The 20,040-nt window shown below is 48.0% G+C and overlaps 1 protein-coding gene across 1 annotated transcript in view; it reads left to right on the top strand.

Annotated features, from left to right (window-relative positions):
* The window catches only part of DDX31 (DEAD-box helicase 31), a 77,913-nt gene that overhangs the window by 25,087 nt on the left and 32,786 nt on the right, over window positions 1-20,040 (top strand). Inside the window, exons 15-17 of the mRNA XM_056860164.1 lie at window positions 6,706-6,756; window positions 7,776-7,915; window positions 17,581-17,662. Of these exons, the coding sequence (XP_056716142.1) occupies window positions 6,706-6,756; window positions 7,776-7,915; window positions 17,581-17,662 (273 nt within the window). The remainder of the gene's footprint in view (window positions 1-6,705; window positions 6,757-7,775; window positions 7,916-17,580; window positions 17,663-20,040) is intronic.

Raw genomic sequence — 20,040 nt, 5'->3', positions numbered from 1 at the left:
CAGTTTTCTGGCGGGTGCGGCCAAACGCTTTCGCCCTCTGACAGCTTTCCGCGCTTCCCCCCTGCCTCCTCTGATTACGCAGTCCAATCTGTCACCCGGCCGACGGGGGTCCCTTCCCCGCTGATGGCTTTCCACGCTCGGCTGTAATGACTCTTGGCAGGCTGGGAAAGGCGCGAGAGCTCCTACCTCCTCTTGGCCCTCTCCGCCCTTCTCACTCCCCCTGTTTAGCTAAAGCACTTTGCGCGCTTCTTTTGGTAAATAAATGAGTCATTTTAATCCAACTGACAGCCTGGCACCTGAACGAGCTGCCTTCCATCTGTACTTCCAGGCCTCATGTCGGCTGCCAGTTGTCAAGACCGAGGCTTTCAAGGCCTCGCCGCCCAGTGCCTTTCAAAAACAACTTTATCGGATTTCTTTCCCCTAAATTGAGACCGCGGCGGACTTTGGGCGCTGCAGCTGGGTGTGAGGGCGGTTGTCCCCGGGTCCAGAGTTAAGAGAGCTTGTTCCCCAACAGGGGGGTCCCTGAAGTTGTTAGCCAGACCGCGGGCCAAAATGAAAACCGAAGCCTGAAATGCAGCAGGCGGAAAGGCCTGCTCTGTTCGGCAGGCACAGGGGCTCTGACTATTTATCCCCGGCTTGGCCAATCCAGAGGGTTGGTACTGCCTGCCAATCAGAGGGGCTGGTGTTGCACGCTGCTGTCCCCGCTCTGAAGGAAGGTCATCTTGAGCTTTGGGTGTTTCTCGTCCCATTGCTTGGAGAGGCAGGACTTAATTTTAAACTACTTCCTGACTCGGGGCGAGGAACGCCCACGCTTCCAGTTAGTCTCCTGCCTTGCTGGAGAGAGGACGCTCCAGCCATAGCTGGATTCGGCGGGCACAGGGGCTCTGACTATTTATACCCGGCCTGGCCAATCCAGAGGGTTGGTACTGCCTGCCAGTCAGAGGGGCTGGTGTTGCACGCTGCTGTCCCCTTCTTCTGCAAGGGGCTCTCTCAGGGCGCTCAGTAGGTCACTACGTTAGGCCCATCTCTTGGTCGTTTGGGTCCTTGGCAAGCCCCGAACCTGCTAATGCTGAAGCCCTGCCAAAGGTTTTGCAGCATCGGTTGCCTTCGTATCTTGGTACAGCAGGCCTTGTTGATTTGGCTCCCTTTCCTTAGCACAAAAGAATATGTGAGGGCCAGCACTGGGGCAACCAGGCCTCTTGACCCCAAATATCATTCTCAGTGGCTGGCCTGTAAAATGGGAGTTGGGTTTCCAACCTCCAGGTGCTGTGTAAATAAATAGTAACCGGCTCTTGCAATATATGCAAATTAGTGATGTTATTATTTACATGTGCAAACGACGATACCACTCAAGCAGCCTGCTAGGTGCAGAGAGGAACGAGACAGACAAAGCTGAGAAAATTTATTGCTTTATGAAGATAAGTATTTTGTGAGGCTTTTGGCTGAAGAAGCTGTTTTTAACAGCGAAAGCGTTGGTTTCATCCGGAGGACGCTCCCAGCTCCGTCTTGCTTCAGCTTCAATTATGCTTCAAAATTTTCATCTGAAAAAAGAAAAAGACTTTAAAAAACGATAAGTGTTTGTACTTACCTTGTAAAGTTGTTGTCAATTGAGATTGACTTCCTTTGAGTAGCAACCAGCTACTATAAGTACACCATTGTACTGCTTGTTGTAACTTTGTATGTTTTTGCACATGTAAATAATAACATCACTAATTTGCATATGTTGCAAGAGCCGGTTACTATTTATTTACACAGCTTGACCTGTTAGTTTTCGGTGCTTCTTTTTGCTAAACCTCCAGGTGCTAGCTGGAGATCTCCCGCTATTACAATGGGTCTCCAGCCAATAGAGATCAGTTCACGTGGAGAAAACGGCCACTTTGGCAGCTGGACTGTATGGCATTGAAGTCCCCCCTTCCCAAACCATGCCCTCCTCAGGCTCCGCCCCTAAAATCTCCAGGTATTTCCCAACCTGGAGCTGGCAACCCTAAATGGGAGGTATCTTTAATGGCTTGTCCACGGGAAGCCCAAAGCCCAATATCTGGGGCCTGATTATGGTTATGAGGGGGATATTAGAGTCACGAACATGTAGGGTTGCCAGGCATAGTTTGGCAACCAGCAGGAGACTGGAGGGGGCAGTTGTCAATGACGGCATGACGTTACTTCTAGGGGAACCCTGAAGTGACATCACGCATCTTTACGAATCACCAGAAACTCTGTGGTAAAACCGTAGAGTTTCTGGCGATTTCTTGAGAGCACTGACATCACTTCCGATGTTCCCTGGAAGTGACATCACGCCAACAGCCTTTTTTTATTTTATTTTTCTCCAACAGGAGCCAGAGGTGGGGGGACATGGGAACTTCATGGTTTGAGGCTGGGGCCTAGCTTAGAGATACTATTTTGTACTTCGTGCGAAGTCCTCTTCAGGATCCCTTTCAGGCACAGAAGTGAATAGCAATGAGCAACATCAGCCCCTGAGATTGGCAGGCAGTACGAAGCCTCTGAATTGGCCGTGCTTGATTATATATACTAGGAACCTGGCCTTTTACTGTCACTTCCTTTTCATCAAACTGGACCTTCTGCCCAGTAAGTGTCTGCATCCAGTTCAAGACTTACCTCTGGCTCCAGCTTTAGGGTTGCCAACCTCCAGGTACTAGCTAGAGATCTCCTGCTATTACAACTGATCTCCAGCTGATAGAGATCAGTTCACCTGGAGGAAATGGCCGCTTTGGCAATTGGACTCTATGACATTGAAGTCCCTCCCCAAATCCTGCCCTCCTCAGGCTCCGCCCCAAAAACCTCCTGCCGGTGACGAAGATGGACCTGGCAACCCTATCCATCAAGGTCAGCTAGGGTTGCCAACCGCCAGGTACTAGCTGGAGATCTCCCGTTACTACAACTGATCTCCAGCCAATAGAGATCAGTTCACGTGGAGGAAATGGCCGCTTTGGCAATTGGACTCTATGGCGTTGAAGTCCCTCCCCAAACCCCACCCTCCTCAGGCTCCGCCCAAAAAACCTCCCGCTGGTGGCAACCCTACCCAGCTTCCACGTTAACTTTGTGTCTGTTTGGGGAAAAGAACACCAGAAATTTCCCATTTACCTGAAATTCCGGCTTAACACCTGTTTTTGTTGTTGTTGTTTTGGCCATGACCTTCAGACAAATGAAATTATATTATTGATGTCTAATAGCTACCCTTAGAATTTAAGGTCCAGGAATGTGCCGAGGGGGGATTTAGATACACACTTGCAGTCATGACATTGCACCAGTAGAAATGGGGGTGCCAAAGTTTGGGGGGGGGGCGTGCGTGTGTGTCCGATTGTGACTGCGTTGGGGGGGGCTGCGGAGTGTTCGGAGGCAGCTGGCTATAATTGCGCCAGAAGAGCGGGAAGCCGGGGTGGCGAAGTGCTCTAACGAGTGATGATGCATTTGCATACTCATTACTGCTTAGCATGGTGTTGTGCATTGATCTGCTTAAACTAATAACCTCTTTTGGCAGTGTATCCGCTTCATCAAGTGGACTGGGAACAGGCGGCAGCTCCAGCCTATCGCTGCTGGGTGTAATAAATCCCCATTCTTACTTGCCGGCTCTTTAAAACTGAATCCAATATCTTGGCATAATAGCATCTAATAAGCTCAAGCGATCGGTCAAATCCAATTTAAATCCTTTTTTTTTTTTTTTTGGCACCACAAAAGGCAAGCAGAAGTGGAGCAAAGATTGGTTAAATTGGACTAGATTGGTTATTATGGTTAGCATGCAAAAAAAATGAAATTTCTTCTCTAGGCTATTGTTAATCACATGTAGTATAGGCATTCCACACACACCCCACCCCCTGCGTAAGTTGAAAGGAGACACTTTCAAAGTGAGGTGTATTAGAGTTGCAGAACCTCAGGTTCTGAAGCCACACATTCCAAATTCTGCCATTTTGGTGCTTTCACACATGCTGAATAATGCATTTTCAATCCACTTTCAGTTCACTTTACGATTGTTTGCAAGTGGATTTTGCCATTTGACAAAATAAAATCCAGTTGTACAGCGCATTGAAAGTGGAAGTGCATTATTCACCATGTGTGAAAAGCACCTTTTATGATCACCTGTCACTTCCAATACATGTTCCTATTTTTTCTTTGGTTCTTGTTCTTGATCCTCTAATGCCCTCCTCCCCCAAATTTAGGATTGCCAACTCTGGGATGGAAAATACCTGGAGATTTTGGCTGTGGAACTGAGGGAGGGGTGTGTGGGGAGGGGTGGGACTTCAGTAGGGTATAATGTCACAGAGTCCACCCTTCAAAGCAGCCATTTTCTCCAGGGGAACTGATCTCTGTCTCCTGGAGATCAGTTCTAATTCCAGGAGATCTCCAGGCTTCATCTGGAGGTTGACAACCCTACCTAAACCCTCATTCAGCTGCACATGTAGGTCAGGCTTTAGATTATGAAGGAAAGAATCACCACACAGAGACACACCCCTAGACAATCGAAGGGGAAATTGCTTGGTTTACAGCAAAAAGCATCCTGGTAAGCAGGGAACTGTATTTCATAAACTAATTATTTTTGGTAAGCCAAGATACAGAAAATCGGACACAACAGGAATGTTGCTTTGCAGGGTTGCCACACTTTGTACTGGCTCTGCTCCTCTGCCTTTTAACAGTCAAGGCCACTGAACTCTCCAGAGGCACACTCCTGGTTCAGTCAGTGGGGTGATGGCAGTGAGGAATTTGAGGATTGTGCTTATCTTACTGCACATAGAATATAAGATTTTGATAGGGCAGTGTTTTATTGAGATGTGAGCAGAATCTCTCTGATCTAACTACAAACTGGAGGGGAGGGGATCATGGGATCTGGTAGACCAAGAGTGGGCAACCTTTTTTCCGCCAAGGGCCAACTGGATATTTATAACATCATTCACGGGCCATACAAAATTATCAACTTAAAAATTAGCCTACCAAGCCCCAAGCAGGCAGCTGCCCCAGACGACCCCCCCTGCGTGGGCAGGCATCCAACAGGTGGCACACTCGCCCACCTGGTGGCACAGGATGGTCTGTTGCACCAGCCGGGCATAGACGTCCAGCCTCACGCTGGATTTGCTCCTGCTCCGCAGGTTCGGGGCCAGAATCTACAGCCGGCTCCTGCTACCTCCGCCTGCAGGGGTGAAATGAAGACACACTGGCTAAGAACTGCCCCCCCCCCCCACATTCTGGCCTTTCCCCCTTTAACCCCTCCATTGTCGCCACTTCTTCCCCCAGCACTCTTGTAGTACAGAGGGAATATGTTTCTCCACGGCCTGGGTGGGAAAGGGTTAACACAGTTTCTTGGGCAGTCCTAGCAGCTCCATAGCTAACGACTCTTCTGCAAGGGGGAAAAAGGTTCCCTCATTGTATTGTTTTGCGTTAACAAATTATATTCTGTTGGTGGTGTGATATATCTGTGCTTTGTATATACTACTGCATTTTTAAAGATACTATATAGTGGCTTGGATAAACTATTTATATATATTTATGCCTTTTGTTACTGCTGTACTTAATTTGTCAGGACCAACGAAGGGCCAGACCAAATGATTTCGCGGGCCTTAAACGGCCCCCCGGGCCTGATGTTCCCCACCCCTGCAATAAAATATAGCAAATTATTCAAGTACATGGTGATAGCAGCAAGAGTAGTGTATGCAGCAAAATGGAAGGCCGAGGAATATCCAGATTTGAATGAAAGGATGAATAAGCTATCTGAATATGCGACGTGGCAAAACTAACATCCTTTGTACATACCAGACCAGTTTCAGAATTTAAGGGAAAATTGAATGTTTTTTTTTAATTATATACCTGAAATAGGAATAAAATTAAACAGAAGAAGTAAGATGTAGGTGATAAATGTTTTATAATCAGTTTGTTATTAGAGATGAAGATATATAGAGAAGATTGAATAATGTAGCTCCAAGAAGTGTATTACTAAAATGTAACTTTAAAAGAAGCAAGCTCCATATGAACTGTAATAATATGTTTGTTTATTTTTTTAAAAAGATTTTGCCTCTTTAGCCAAAGAGGGCAAGAGGGCAATACCTTGGTCTAGTCACAGCTCTCTTAGAGCTCTCTCAGCCCCACCTGCCTCACAGGGTGTCTGTTGTGGGGAAGGGAAGGTGATTGTAAGCCAGTTTGAGTCTCCCTTAAGTGGTAGAGAAAGTCGGCATGTAAAAACCAACTCTTCTTCTTCTTGCAGCAGGAGGCTATGACACCTTTTTTGGTGGTGTAGCCCCTTTGATTACATTTTATTTTTCTTTTATTTTAATTTTTGTTTTGTGGCGGGGAATCCTCTGTGGCTGCGCCACTCTCCATCACCCTCAAACTACCCCCCTCTTAGGATTGGGCTGCCCCAGTGTTGAGCTAGTTTCTGGACATCCCAGGTTTGAATCCCCACTTGTGCCATGAAAGCTCACTGGGTGACCTTGAGCCAGCCACACACTCTCGGCCTGACCTACTTCACAGGCTTGTTGCGAGGATAAAATGGAGGGGAGAAGAATTATGTATGCCACTTTGGGTCCCCATTGAGGAGAAAGGCAAGGTATAAATTAATTTAAACAAATAATACGCCTTGGATCACTTGCTTGAGCTATCTCAGTTACTCTAGGAAGCTTGTCTCATGGTCCAGCAGCTCTTTTTCATTTATGTAGAATGTTATTTTAAATAATTTTAATGAATTTGTTTTCTTCTGTTTCAAAGGATGTTGCAGCTCGAGGACTAGACCTCCCACAGGTCACCTGGATCGTTCAGGTAAGTTTTCTGCTTTGATTCTGTTCTTGAAATACATGTGAGAGAGCCATCAATCCTCAGCATCACACAAGGGTGAACACATGAAGCTGCCTTATACTGAATCAGACCCTTGGTCCATCAAAGTCAGTATTGTCTACTCAGACCGGCAGCAGCTCTCCAGGGTCTCAGGCAGGGGTCTTTCACATCACCTACCTGCTTGGTCCCTTTAACTGGAGATGCTGGGGATTGAACCTGGGACCTTCTGCATGCCAAGCAGATGCTCTACCATGGAGCCACAGCCCCTCCCCTTCTGTTAGGTAATCCTGTTGGGCTACAGTTATTGTGTGATGCGTGTGGACCAGTGTACACATACATGGATATACATGTTAGCGAGCATACTTCTTACCTTCCCCATTTTCAAGTGTGCTCTTACAATGTTGTCCATACACACAAAAGTGTGAACGCCCCCCCCTCACCGTGCCTTTCTCAGTTTGCTTGTTGGTGTTTTACAACCGAGTCACTTGCGCTGAAAGCACTAAGCAAAGAGAAATCTATTTCAGCCCTGATGCAATTTTAAGGAAACACCTGCAGCTTCTTATTTGTCCCAAGCTGACGGCAAGCAGCCCTTGCGCCTTCAGGAGAGAGGCAAATGGGTCACGGATGAGTCCTGCGTAGAATGGAATTTTTATTTTAGAAAAAGAAAATGGTGAAGAGACACACCGAGACGGCGGAAACTGTCCTATTATCTTCAGCTTGGCCAATGTGTCATATTCACATGTCAGAAGAACTTGTTATGGCTGTAGCATTGAATGATGGTTTTGAGGGGGGGGTGAATGTGATGGGCGCCGAGAAGCAATTTTGTTCTTTCGTCTTTGCTGGAAGGGGAGCTCTGCGGGCTTGGGTTTGGGGACTGGTTTTCAGAACAGACTCCGTCCAAGCGCTTTGTTATAATTAACAGCCTGCGTGATCTGTTAATTCCTTCTTTCCCTCCACCCCACCCTACCCGCCTCTTCTCCCCTTTCCTTTCTGTCCTTTTGAAGTATAATCCTCCAGCTTCGCTTGCCGAATACATCCACCGAATTGGGAGGACGGCTCGGATTGGCAGCCGCGGGAACAGCCTGCTCATCCTCGCTCCTTCAGAGGCGGAATATGTCAGCGTGCTGGCTTCTCAAAAGATTAAGTGAGTCACAAACTTCTCCCAGACCAAACTTCCTAGCCAGTCTGTTAATAAAGCAGCCCTGGCGCTTTCCGAGGGGGTGTTTTTTGTGCCTCGTTGCAAGCAGGTGGGAGCAGTCATCTTTTTATTTCTAACTTGGTAAAAGAGTTTTTAATGAAGCCCAAATCCAAATACGTATTTTTAGAAGGAAAGATTGCCGTAGTTGTAATCGCAGTGGACGTGGTTTGGTGTTGTGTAGGTATTTATCAGTTCAGTGCATCACAAAAATTATCTAGTTGGCCATTTATTATTTTCGCAGGGATTTGTGAATGAATGCAGATGTTAGGGCACGTCATGTTTCTCTTCCACCCCTACCCAAATGATGTCTTTCGACTGGGAACAAAGACTGAGGGCTGCATCATCTTGAGGGTCTTTACTTAGCTCTGTGGTTGAGGGGGTACCTGTATCACAGAAGCGTTCAGGTTGTATGGGGTGGCTGGTGGAGCGGGGTTCCTTCTTTGGATCTGGAAGGGCCAGATCATTGACCTGGCCAAGGGAAGTGATGGTATGCCAACTGCTTTGTGCCCACACTTCTAATGGCACAAACATGTACTCTGCCCACACTTCTAATGGCGCAGACACGCACTGTGCCCACACTTCTAAAGGCACAATGCATTTTGCTCCTCTGAATAGATGTCTTTTCTGATCTTTTGCCTTGGGACTATTCAAGCCCACCAGCCAGACTGAGGCCTTGAGCTGCTGCCTCTCAGTGGGCAACTGTTACTCTCCTGGACTTTGTGCTTTTCCCCTCCCCTCCCTGTTATGCTTTGTTATGCCCTTTCCTGTCCCTCCACAAATTTCCTCCTCCTGTTGTCAGTTGTTGCCTGTGCTGCAAAGCGCTTGCTGCATCCAGTTCGCAGACCCTCTGTCTCACTTGGCCCCCACTTCTTGCTGCTTTGCTCCACGGTCATGGTGGTGGTGGTGGTGGTAGGAGAAGAAGAAGAGTAGTAGTGTTTTTTTATATGCCGACTTTCTCTACCACTTAAGAAAGAATCAAGCCGGCTTACAATCACCTTCCCCTCCCCACAACAGAGACCCTTTTGTGTCTCCCTCGCCACGTGGCTCAGCCTGCGGGACCCAGGTGAGGGAGAGGAGGCGAGCGGCGGCCGGGCTGGCTGTGGGGAGGCTGCCCTTCTCTGGCTCCGCGCAGGGCCGGTGCTACCATTAGGCAACCTAGGTGGTCGCCTAGGGTGCAGACCTCTGAGGGGTTCAGGCACTTGGTTGGCCACTGTGTGAGCAGACTGCTGGACTTGATGGGCCTTGGTCTGATCCAGCAGGGCTTTTCTTGTGTTCTTGGGTGGGGCTGAGAGAGCTCTAAGAGAGCTGTGGCTAGTCCAAGGTCACCCAGCTGGCTTCATGTGGAGGAGAGGGGAAACCAACCCGGTTCACCAGATTAGCTTCTGCCGCTCTTGTGAAGGAGTGGGGAATCAAACCTGGTTCTCCAGATTTGGATCCACCGCTCAAACCACTGCTCTTAACCACTATACCACACTGGCTGTTAACAAGCCCTTCCCTGGTTTTCTGGCTTTGCCAGCCCTGCTGTCCGTTTCTCCCTTCCCCCCCCCCCCCAACTGCCTTTGGGAACTGCCTCTCTGCTCTTGATACCTCACCGTCTTGTTGGAAAGGGCCCACCCGTGTAAAGATCCTCAGTTTCTTCCCCTAAGAAGGGGGAGCAGACGCAGGACTCTGCAGTGCATGGCAGCCCTAAGAGACGGAAGAGTGCAGGAGTCCCAATTTTGGAATCTGTGCCTTTAGCAGGGACACATGGACACTTCTTCTTGTGTGATATAATCGTCTGAGTAGAGCTGGATTGTGTGTGAGAGAGAGTTGGAAGGCAGGGTAAAGCTCAGGCTTCGGGCTAATGGATTGCATATCCGATTTGGATAGGCAGCTCCAGGCCCAGGGCAACGTGCGGCATCAGATTGAATTGCCCTTTCTGTTCTTCACTGAAGCCTCGTGGAAATCTGTCCTGACAAATTCAGTGTGGGCAGCGATGCAGAAGAATCCCCGTGTGCTTGTCTGGTGCATAAACTTTGCCTAGGAAGCAAAACTGTGCACCAAGTTGGAAAGGTTTTTTTCTCCACTGTTGGCGCTTTTCTTTTCCTGCGAACAAATCAAGTTTAGTTAGTTGATAGCTGCGGCAATACAAAGGCAGTATTAGTCATTTTGAGCACAGACAGACATTTTGAGACAGACAGACATTAGACACTTCTCTGCACAGAATAGCTCAAACCATTTGCCCTGGACAAGTCGATACACTGAACCAACAGTAACTCAGAATCCTGGTGCATATTAAAAACAGGCAAACTTATTTTGGGGAAAGCTTTCATGGACCATAGTCCACTTTGTCAGGTGCACAAAGGTGTCTCCTAAATTGATAGGTAGATAAATGTACATGGTTACCGAGCAGTACTTGAAGCAGATCTCCTAGTTGTCTATGATGAGTGGAAAGCTGCCCCAGGATGTGGTGATGGCTGCCAACGTGGAAGGCTTTAAGAGGGGAGTGGACATGTTTATGGAGGAGAGGGCTATCCATGCTACTAGTAAAAATGGATACTAGTCATGATGCATACCTATTCTCTCCAGGATCAGAGGAGCAGGCCTGTCATATGAGGTGCTTTGGAACACGGGCAGGACAATGCTGCTGCAGACATCTTGTTTGTGGGCTTCCTAGAGGCCCCTGGTTGGCCACTGTGTGAACAGACTGCTGGACTTGATGGGACCTCGGTCTGATCCAGCATGACCTTTCTTATGTTCTTAAGAAAGCACCTTACCCCCCCCCCCCAATTTGGGCTGAAATGATGACACAAAATTGACAACTGTAATAATTTTGGGAAGGCAATGAAGTCTGTGTTGGCTGGTGACTTTTAAAAAACTTGTTTACAAAGCTAGTATGGGAGAGAGTTTTACAGGTGGGGGGTTGAAAGGCCAAGAGAGTGGAAGGGACAGTAGTTGGCCTGTTGCATTGCTAAGTGGAACACAGATGAGGATCCAGTCAGAGTAGATGAGACCCACCCTGAACCTGAAAATGCTGGGGATAAGTAAGTGTTACGGCATACATTAGCATTCCAATTCAAGAAGCGAAGAAGAAGAGGAGGAGGAGGAGGAGGAGTTGGTTTTTATATGCCGACTTTCTCTACCACTTAAGGAAGAATCAAACCGGCTTACAATCACCTTCCCTTCCCCTCCCCACAACAGACACCCTGTGAGGTAAGTGGGGCTGAGAGAGCTCTAAGAGAGCTGTGACTAGCCCAAGGTCACCCAGCTGGCTTCTTCCTTTCTTTCCCCTGTTCTCAGACCGAGGTCTTGAACAATAAAACCATTAAATTTAAATAAGACCCATCTCTAAAAACCCCTCCCTTTGTCTCTTCTCTGCAGCCTCCAAAAAACGAGCAACAAAATACAGTGAGGGAAAAAAGTATTTGATCCCTTGCTGAATTTGCCCGTTTGCCCTCTGACGAAGAAATGATCAGTCCATAATTGTAATGGTAGGTTTATTGTAGCTGTGAGAGACAGAATAACAACAGGAAAACCCCCAGAAACCCAGAAGACAAAAGTCAGAGATTGATGTGCATTATAATGAGTGAAATAAGTATTTGATCCCTTTGCAAAAGATGACTTAGTACTTGGTGGCAAAACCCTTGTTGGTAATTACAGAGGTCAGACGTTTCTTGTAGGTGGCCACCAGGTTTGCACACATCTCAGGAGGTATTTTGTCCCACTCCTCTTTGCAGATCCTCTCCAAGTCAGTAAGATTTCGAGGCTGATGTGTAGCTACTCGAACCTTGAGCTCCCTCCACAGATTTTCTATGGGATTAAGGTCTGGAGACTGGCTAGGCCACTCCAGGACCTTAATGTGCTTCTTCTTGAGCCACTCCTTTGTGGCCTTGGCCGTGTGTTTTGGGTCATTGTCATGCTAGAATACCCATCCTCGACCCATTTTCAATGCCCTGGCTGAGGGAAGGAGGTGCTCACCCAAGATTTGACGATACATGGTCCTGTCCATCGTCCCTTCGATGCGGTGAAAGTGTCCTGTCCCCTTAGCAGAAAAACGCCCCCAAAGCATAATATGTCCCCCTCCATGTTTGACGGTGGGGATTGTGTTCTTGGGGTCATAGGCAGCATTCCTCCTTCAAACACGGCGAGTTGAGTTGAGGCCAAAGAGCTCGATTTTGGTCTCATCTGACCACAACACTTTCACCCAGTTCTCCTCTGGGTCATTCAGATGTGCATTGGCAAACTGCAGATGGGCCTATACATGTGCTGTCTTGAGCAAGGGGACCTTGTGGGCTCTCCAAGATCTCAGTCCTTCATGGCTTAGTGTGTTACCAACTGTTTTCATGGTGACTATGGTCCCAGCTGCCCTGAGATCATTGACAAGTTCCCCCCGTGTAGTTCTGGGCTGCTTCATCGCCGTTCTCATGATCATTGCAACTCCACGAGATGAGATCTTGCATGGAGCCCTAGACTGAGGGAGGTTGACAGTTAGGGTTAGGGTTATCACCTTCTCACCAAGCTGCTTGGCAATAGTCTTGTAGCCCAGTCCAGCCTTGTGCAGGTCTACAATCTTGTCCCTGACATCCTTGGACAGCTCTTTGGTCTTGGTCATGGTGGCTAGTTTGGAATCTGATGGATTGATTGCTTCTGTCGACAGCAGAACCCTAACCCTAACCTGGCTGGTTGATAGGGGATCAAATACTTATTTCACTCATTATAATGCACATCAATCTCAGACTTTTGTCTTCTGGGTTTCTGGGTTTTTTCCTGTTGTTATTCTGTCTCTCACAGCTACAATAAACCTACCATTAAAATTATGGACTGGTCATTTCTTCGTCATAGGGCAAACGGGCAAATTTAGCAGGGGATCAAATACTTTCCCCCCCACACTGTAAGTACGCTGAGGGTCAGAGTCCCCTAAGAGGAACTGAACCTTTTGCTCCGAGGTTGCGCGAGAAGATGTGGACCATTTGTTAAAACATGGTGTAATCCATTTTAGCCTAAGTTTGAATACATAAGGACAGTGCAAAAGGATATGTACCAAGGAGTCCACCTAGCTGGCTTCATGTACAGGAGTGGGGAAACAAATCCAGCTCACCAGATTAGAGTGGCTTTTCTGTAACGTTGTTTGCATCCAAATATGTCTTCATGCAGCTGGATAGCAATGTTTCCTTTAATCTTGGAACACTTACCAAGAGCTCTTTGAGATTGGACCCACTGGCTCCCCTTCGACCGAAGACAGGAGCTGAGATTGGGTTAGCAAGATGGGAAGGTGGTTGCTAGTTGAACACATGAAGCTGCCTTATACGGAATCAGACCCTCGGTCCATCAAAGTCAGCATTGTCTATTCAGACCAGCAGCGGCTCTCCAGAGTCTCGGGCTGAGGTCTTTCACATCACCTACTTGCCTAGTCCCTTTAACTGGAGATGCCGGGAATCAAACCTGGGACCTTCTGCATGCCAAGCAAATGCTCTACCACTGAGCCATAGCCTCTCCCCATAGTTCCATTTAGAACTAGGGAGGCTCAGTGGTAGAGCATCTGCTTGGCATGCATAAGTTCCCAGGTTCAATCCCCGGCATCTCCAAATAAAAAGGACCAGGTTGTAGGTGATGTGAAAGACCTCATCCTGAGACCCTGGAGAGCTACTGCCAGGCCAAGAGTCATAGAACCATAGAGTTGGAAGGGGCCATACAGGCCATCTAGTCCAACCCCTTGCGTAATGCAGGATCACCCTAGAGCATCCCTGGCAAGTGCTTCTCTGGCCTCTGCTTAAAGACTGCCAGTGAGGGGGAGCTCACCACCTCCCTAGGTAGCTGATAAAAAACTTCCTAATATCCAGACGGTATGCCTCTGCCTGCAATTTAAACCCATTATTGTGAGTCCTATCCTCTGCTGCAAACAGGAACAGCTCCACAGCCAGCACGGTGCAGTGGTTAATAGCAGTGGTTTGGAGTGGTGGAGTCTAATCTGGAGAACTGGGTTTGATTCTCCACTCCTCCACATGAGCAGCGGACGCTAATCTGGAGAACCGCGTTGGTTTCCACACTCCTACACATGAAGCCAGATGGGTGACCTTGGGCTAGTCACAGCTCTCTTAGAGCTCTCTCAGCCCCACCTACCTCACAGGGTGTCTGTTTTGGCTTCTGAATAGCATGAGGCTTGGGTGCCTCTTCGCCAGGGTGGTGTAGTGGTTAAGAGCAGTGGACTCTGATCTGGAGAACCGGGTTTGATTCCCCACTCCTCCACATGGGCGGCGGACACTAATCTGGTGAACTGGATTTGCTTCCCCACTCCTACACATGAAGCCAGCTGGGTGACCTTGGCGTAGTCACAGCTCTTTAGAGCTCTCTCAGCCCCACCTACCTCACAGAGTTTCTGTTGTGGGAAGGGGAAGGGAAGGAGATTGTAAGCTGGTTTGATTCTCCCTTAAGTGGTAGAGAAAGTCGGCACAGAAAAACCAACTTTTCTTCTTCTAAGAGGTCCCCCGCACCAAGAATTAAAAGAAAATCAGCGTCCTGGTTATCGGCACCATGCAATTTGGGACAACTTTCCCCTAATCGTGCGTTGCACGATTCCACCTCTTCCCCCGAATTTCTCTCACGCACACCACACATCTCTTAAACTTAGTTTCTAAGGCGCCGATGCTTTTTCTCCCCCGTGTGCCTTATGAGACTTCCCTTTAAAAGAAGAAGAAATGTAATTTTCTTTTGCTGTTTTATTTGCTTACGTCTTTCTTTTGGTCCCTTCAAGCCAGACTTAGCTTGAGGGGGAGAGGCTTGAAAAGCGCACCGTCGTTGCAAGAGCAGCGCCAGCTTCCGTTAGACAGCTCATCAGAGGATTGCTTTATTTTCTAACAGCTGCCTAACGAACTTATAAAAAGAAAAGCACATCCCCGTGAAGGCACGAGTCTCTCTCTCCCCCCCTTCCCTTCTCCATGACGCACTCCCCGCTGCGTGAACCAGGTTCGCTTATCCGTAAGGTTGTGTGCTGGCAGCATGCCAGATGAGAAGAAATGCAGGGGATTGGAGGGGGGGACGTTGTTCTGACATCTCCGGCAAATCACTGTCAAAGGCTTTGACGTTTTCATTCACGGATGCGTCAGAGCAATGGGGGAGGAGGGAGGGAAGCGAGCCAGCCCTTTGAAAAGAAAACAAGCAGATCCGGAAGGACTTGAACGCTAGGGTGGGACAGCCCGAAGAAAGGCACATTTACTTGAGAGTCAGCATGGTGTAGTGGTTAAGAGTGGTGGTTTGGAGCAGTGGGCTCTGATCTGGAGAACCGGGTTTGATTCCCCACTCCTCCACATGAGCGGTGGAGGCTCATCTGGTGAACTGGATTTGTTTCCCCACTCTTACGCCTGAAGCCTGCTGGGTGACCTTGGGCTAGTCACAGCCCCACCTACCTCACAGGGTGTCTGTTGTGGGAAGGGGAAGGGGAGTGTAAGCCAGCTTGATTCTTCCCTAAGTGGTAGAGAAAGTCGGCATATAAAAACCAACTCCTCTTCCTCCTCCTCTTCCTCCTCTTCTTCCTCTCCCCCCCCCCCCACTGTATTCAGAAGGGCTTACTCCTGAGCTGGGAATCTGGAAGTTCTTCAGTTGAAATCTCGCATTAAAACGTTTTAAATACATTAATTATTTTAAGTTAAGCTATACATGCACAAGGGCACTGTAGGTAAGTCACACTCACTCCCACCCCCAACTCCACCTCCACCCTGCCCACCTGCCATGATCGTGGTTTACGTTACAGGCTTGTCGTAAGGGTTTCAGATAATGTGTCTCTAGTGGCTTGAACACTCAAGCACTGCAGAGATGCTCAGGCATAAAAGAGCTCTGTGCGCTTAAAAAAACTAGGAGAGGGGGGCAGAATTTCATAGGGTTCTTCTTGATATGATAGCTTTATATGTGCAGGGAATTTTTTCCTTTTTGGTAAGCATTTGGGAGCTGGTGTGGTGTAGCGGTTAGCGTGTCCAACTACAGTTAGAGAGACCTGGGTTCAAATCCCCACTCTGCCATGGTGGCCAGTTACTCGCTCTCAGCTGTTCTGGACTCCCTGGCGGAAAGGTGGGATGATGATGATGCACTAAATAGATTCAACAGATATGCATACGCACATCGCAGACAGTCCCAAGTGGTACAGCCCTGGCATATTTCTCCCACTTCCTCCCCTGTTGGCTTGTGTGAGCACCCTGCATAAAGGTCTGGCATCACTGATGTCTTAGATGGCATCTCAAAATGCAAACTTTTAGTATGAGGGTGGTTTTTTTTTCTGTTTTGTGCTGTTCTGCTTTCTGTTTCTTTCGTTACAGAGCAGGGGGTCCACAACCTTTTTGAGCCCGTGAGCACCTTTGGAATTCTGACACAGGGTGGTGGGCGCAACTACAAAATGGCCACCCCAGGAGGCATATGAACACATGATGCTGCCTTATACTGAATCAGACTCTTGGTCCATCAAAGTCAGTACTGTCTACTCAGACCAGCAACGGCTCTCCAGGGTCTCAGGCAGAGGTCTTTCACATCACCTATTTGCCTAGTCCCTTTAACTGGAGATGCCAGGGATTGAACCTGGGACCTTCTGCATGCCAAGTAGATGCTCTGCCACTGAGCCACAGCAGACACACACAGGAAGCCCATGCACAGGACAAGAGGACAATTTTTTTTAATACCCTGGGAAATAGTGGGACAGATAATGAAACCAACGCCGTGGTTATTTTAATCTGGGAACCCTGTTATAGAGCTGTTAGTGTTTTAACTATTTAAAGCACTGCATTTTTCTTGAATGTTTTCCCATCGCCTTGGTTGCCCATGCACGGAAGAGGCAGCTTTATTGTATTTATTGTAGCCAGGAATACCTCTCTCCTCTGTGAACATGTCCACTCCCCTCTTAAAGCCTTCCAATTTGGCAGCCATCACCACATCCTGGGGCAAGGAGTTCCCCAGTTTCACTATGTGTTGTGTTTCAACCGCTCCTCATAGTGCAGTTGTTCTAGCCTCCTGATCATTTTGGCTGCTCTTTTCTGCACCTTCTCAAGCTCTGCAATATGCCTTTTCAGGTGTGAGCAGAATGCTTGCATATACCTTGTCAGTTAAAGGGTGTCTGAGAGAGTCAATATTGTGCTCCATCCAGTGCCTGGGAAATAAAGGGACCCTCCGAAAATGGGAGATTGTCCCAGAAGCCTCTGCACCATTGCTGGGATCATCTCATTTCCTGGTGGATGGGCAAAGAAGCAGAAGTGGGCCCTCTGCCAGGCTGTGAGCCTCAGCAGATGCCAGGCCGTGCCAGCCCTGAGTTGGCCGAAATATAAGGCCGCTTCCTGCGTAGATTGTATGCAATTCAAGGGAACAACCGTAGAGCGCTGCACAAGGAAAAGGCTGATACTTTTCTGTGCTGTTATAAAGAAAGAAGAAAGTGGGACATATTTCCAAACTCGAGAGACTGGTGATGAATATTTGGGGCTCTGGTGGTTCTACTGGCGCTAAAGGATGAGGTTAAACTGGCCGACGGCGGGCATCCTAAAAACCTTTGGCTGTCAAAGGTGCCCCAGAAATAACAATAATATGTATTCCTTACATGCATACAATAAATCAAGGAATGATCAGTGGGTTATTTTTCCACAATGTTTTGGTCCTTTCAGTGTTTTGGAAATGAAGATGGAGACCATCCTGTCCTGCCTGATGAAGGATAATCGTTTTGTGGGAAGCCGAGGGGGAAATAAGGTGAGTCCTTTTGCAAGGAAGATCTCTTTCCCTCCTTTTCCCCACCCTGCTTCAGTCACTTTCCTATCCACTCACAAGAGGCATAGTTTTTTATTCCTCTTTCTCTGCTATTAGAAGAAGAAGGTTGATTTTTATACCCCGGTTTTGTCTACCTTTAAGGAGACTCAAACCGGCTTACAATTGCCTTCCTCTTTAAAGGGAGACATGATAGAGATCTATAAAATGATGCATGGTATGGAGAGAGTGGACAGGGAGAAGCTTTTCTCCCTCTCTCATAATACCAAAATGCTGGGTCATCTGCTGAAGCTGGCGGGTGAGAGATTCAAAACAGATAAAAGGAATTATTTCTTCACACAAAGCATAGTTAAATTGTGGAACTCCCTGCCGCAGGATGTGGTGATGGCTGCCAACTTGGAGGGCTTGGAGGTGAGTGGACATGTTCATGGAGGAGAGGACTATTCATGGCTACCAGTAAAAATGGATACTGGTCATGATTCAGACCTGTTCTCTCCAGGATCAGAGGAGCATGCCTATTATATTAGGTGCTGTGGAACACAGGCAGGATAATGCTGCTGCAGTTTGTGGGGCTTCCTAGAGGCACCTGGTTGGCCACTGTGTGAACAGACTGCTGGACTTGATGGACCTTGGTCTAATCTAGCAGGGCTTTTCTTATGTTTTTATGCCTATTCTATTAGGTGCTGTGTAACACGGGCAGGATAATGCTGCTGCAGTCGCCTTGTTTGTAGGCTTCCTAGAGGCATCTGGTTGGCCACTGTGTTACCAGACTGCTGGACTTGTTGGGCCTTGGTCTGATCCAGCATGGCTTTTCGTATGTTCTTATGTTCCCCACAACAGACACTTTGTGAAGTAGGTGGGGCTGAGTAAGTTCTGAGAGCCGTGGCTGGCCCAAGGTCACCCAGCAGGCTGCATGTGGAGGAGTGGGGAATCAAACCCGGTTCTCCAGATTACAGTCTGCCGCTCTTAACCACTACGCCACGCTGGCTCTTATAAGACAGGAAATCTGTTGGCTTTTAGGTGGCCGTATGAAGCGCCAGTGCAGCTAGCCAGAAGCAGGGCTGCTGCTCACGTTTATTAATTTACTTACTTCATTTATATCCCGCCTTTCTCCCTAATGGGCACCCCAAGCAGCTTGCATCATTCTCTTCTCCTCCATTTTATCCAAACAATAATAACCGTCTGAGGTAGGTTAAGTGGAGGTTATGTGACCGACCTGAGGTCACCCAGCAAGCTTCCATGGCAAATTGGGGATTCGAACCCAGGTTTACCAGATCCTAGTCCAATACTTTAACCACCACACCACACTGGCTCTCATGCTTGGCTTGTGGACTTCCTGTGAGCATCTGACAGTTGGCCACTGTGGGGAACTAGATTGCCTTTGATGTGAACACACGTGAACACATGAAGCTGCCTGATACTGAATCAGACCCTTGGTCCATCAAAGTCAGCATTGTCTACTCAGACCGGCAGTGGCTTTCCAGGGTCTCAGGTAGAGGTCTTTCACATCACTTACCTGCTTGGTTCCTTTACCTGGAGATGCCGGGGATTGAACCTGGGATCTTCTGCATGCCAAGCAGATGCTCTACTACTGAGCCACGGCCCCTCCCCAATGTGATCAGACAGGGCTGTTCCTGTATTCTGAACTTTAATCAGGTATTTTCCTCACTCTGCTTGCGTGTGATCATCGTCTGACAATCAAAATGGGTCCCCTTTGAGCAGATTTCGTTGCATCTCGTGTTGCGGTGCATTGTTTAAAGTGATGTGGTTTTGTGTGGCTCATGACAAAAGGGAAATTGAACTGTCAGCTTTGCTTATTTGCTTGTTTAGGCCCCTAGCCCAACCTATCACAAAGATTCAGTCTGTAGGTACTGAAAGCTAAGTGATAAGAAGTAATTGCATTCAATTAAACTTCCCCTGTCCTTTCCTGACTTAATCCTGAGTTCCAAAAGCAAACCCCAAAGAGGTGGTGGGTAGTTGTTATACCAGAACCAATCCATTCTTCAGCTATTGCAACCCAATTGAGCTGAAGATTGCTAGCTGTTTGTAGGCAATGGCAAACCACTTCCGAACATCTCTTGCCTTGAAAACCCTATGGGGTCGCCATAAGTCAGCTGTGACTTGAGGGGACACACACACACACACAGCTTTTTGTTCCCTTCCCTCACCTCTAGGGGATTCCACTTAGCTTTTGTTCCAGGGCCTGGTTAGCTCTCGGACCTCTAATTCAAGTGCCATAGAGTCTGAGGATCCATTTCCCAGATTGGAAACGCTCAGGAGGGCTGCTTTATTTCTAAGTTCAGAATCCAAATTGGGAGAGACCCAATGGGTTACTGAATTGAATTCTGTGCTCTCAGAGAATA

This window comes from Euleptes europaea, chromosome 14 (assembly GCF_029931775.1).
Source record: "Euleptes europaea isolate rEulEur1 chromosome 14, rEulEur1.hap1, whole genome shotgun sequence".
Taxonomy (NCBI): domain Eukaryota; kingdom Metazoa; phylum Chordata; class Lepidosauria; order Squamata; family Sphaerodactylidae; genus Euleptes; species Euleptes europaea.
Note: the sequence above shows the minus strand (reverse complement) of the source record. Positions and strands in the feature narration are given on the sequence as shown.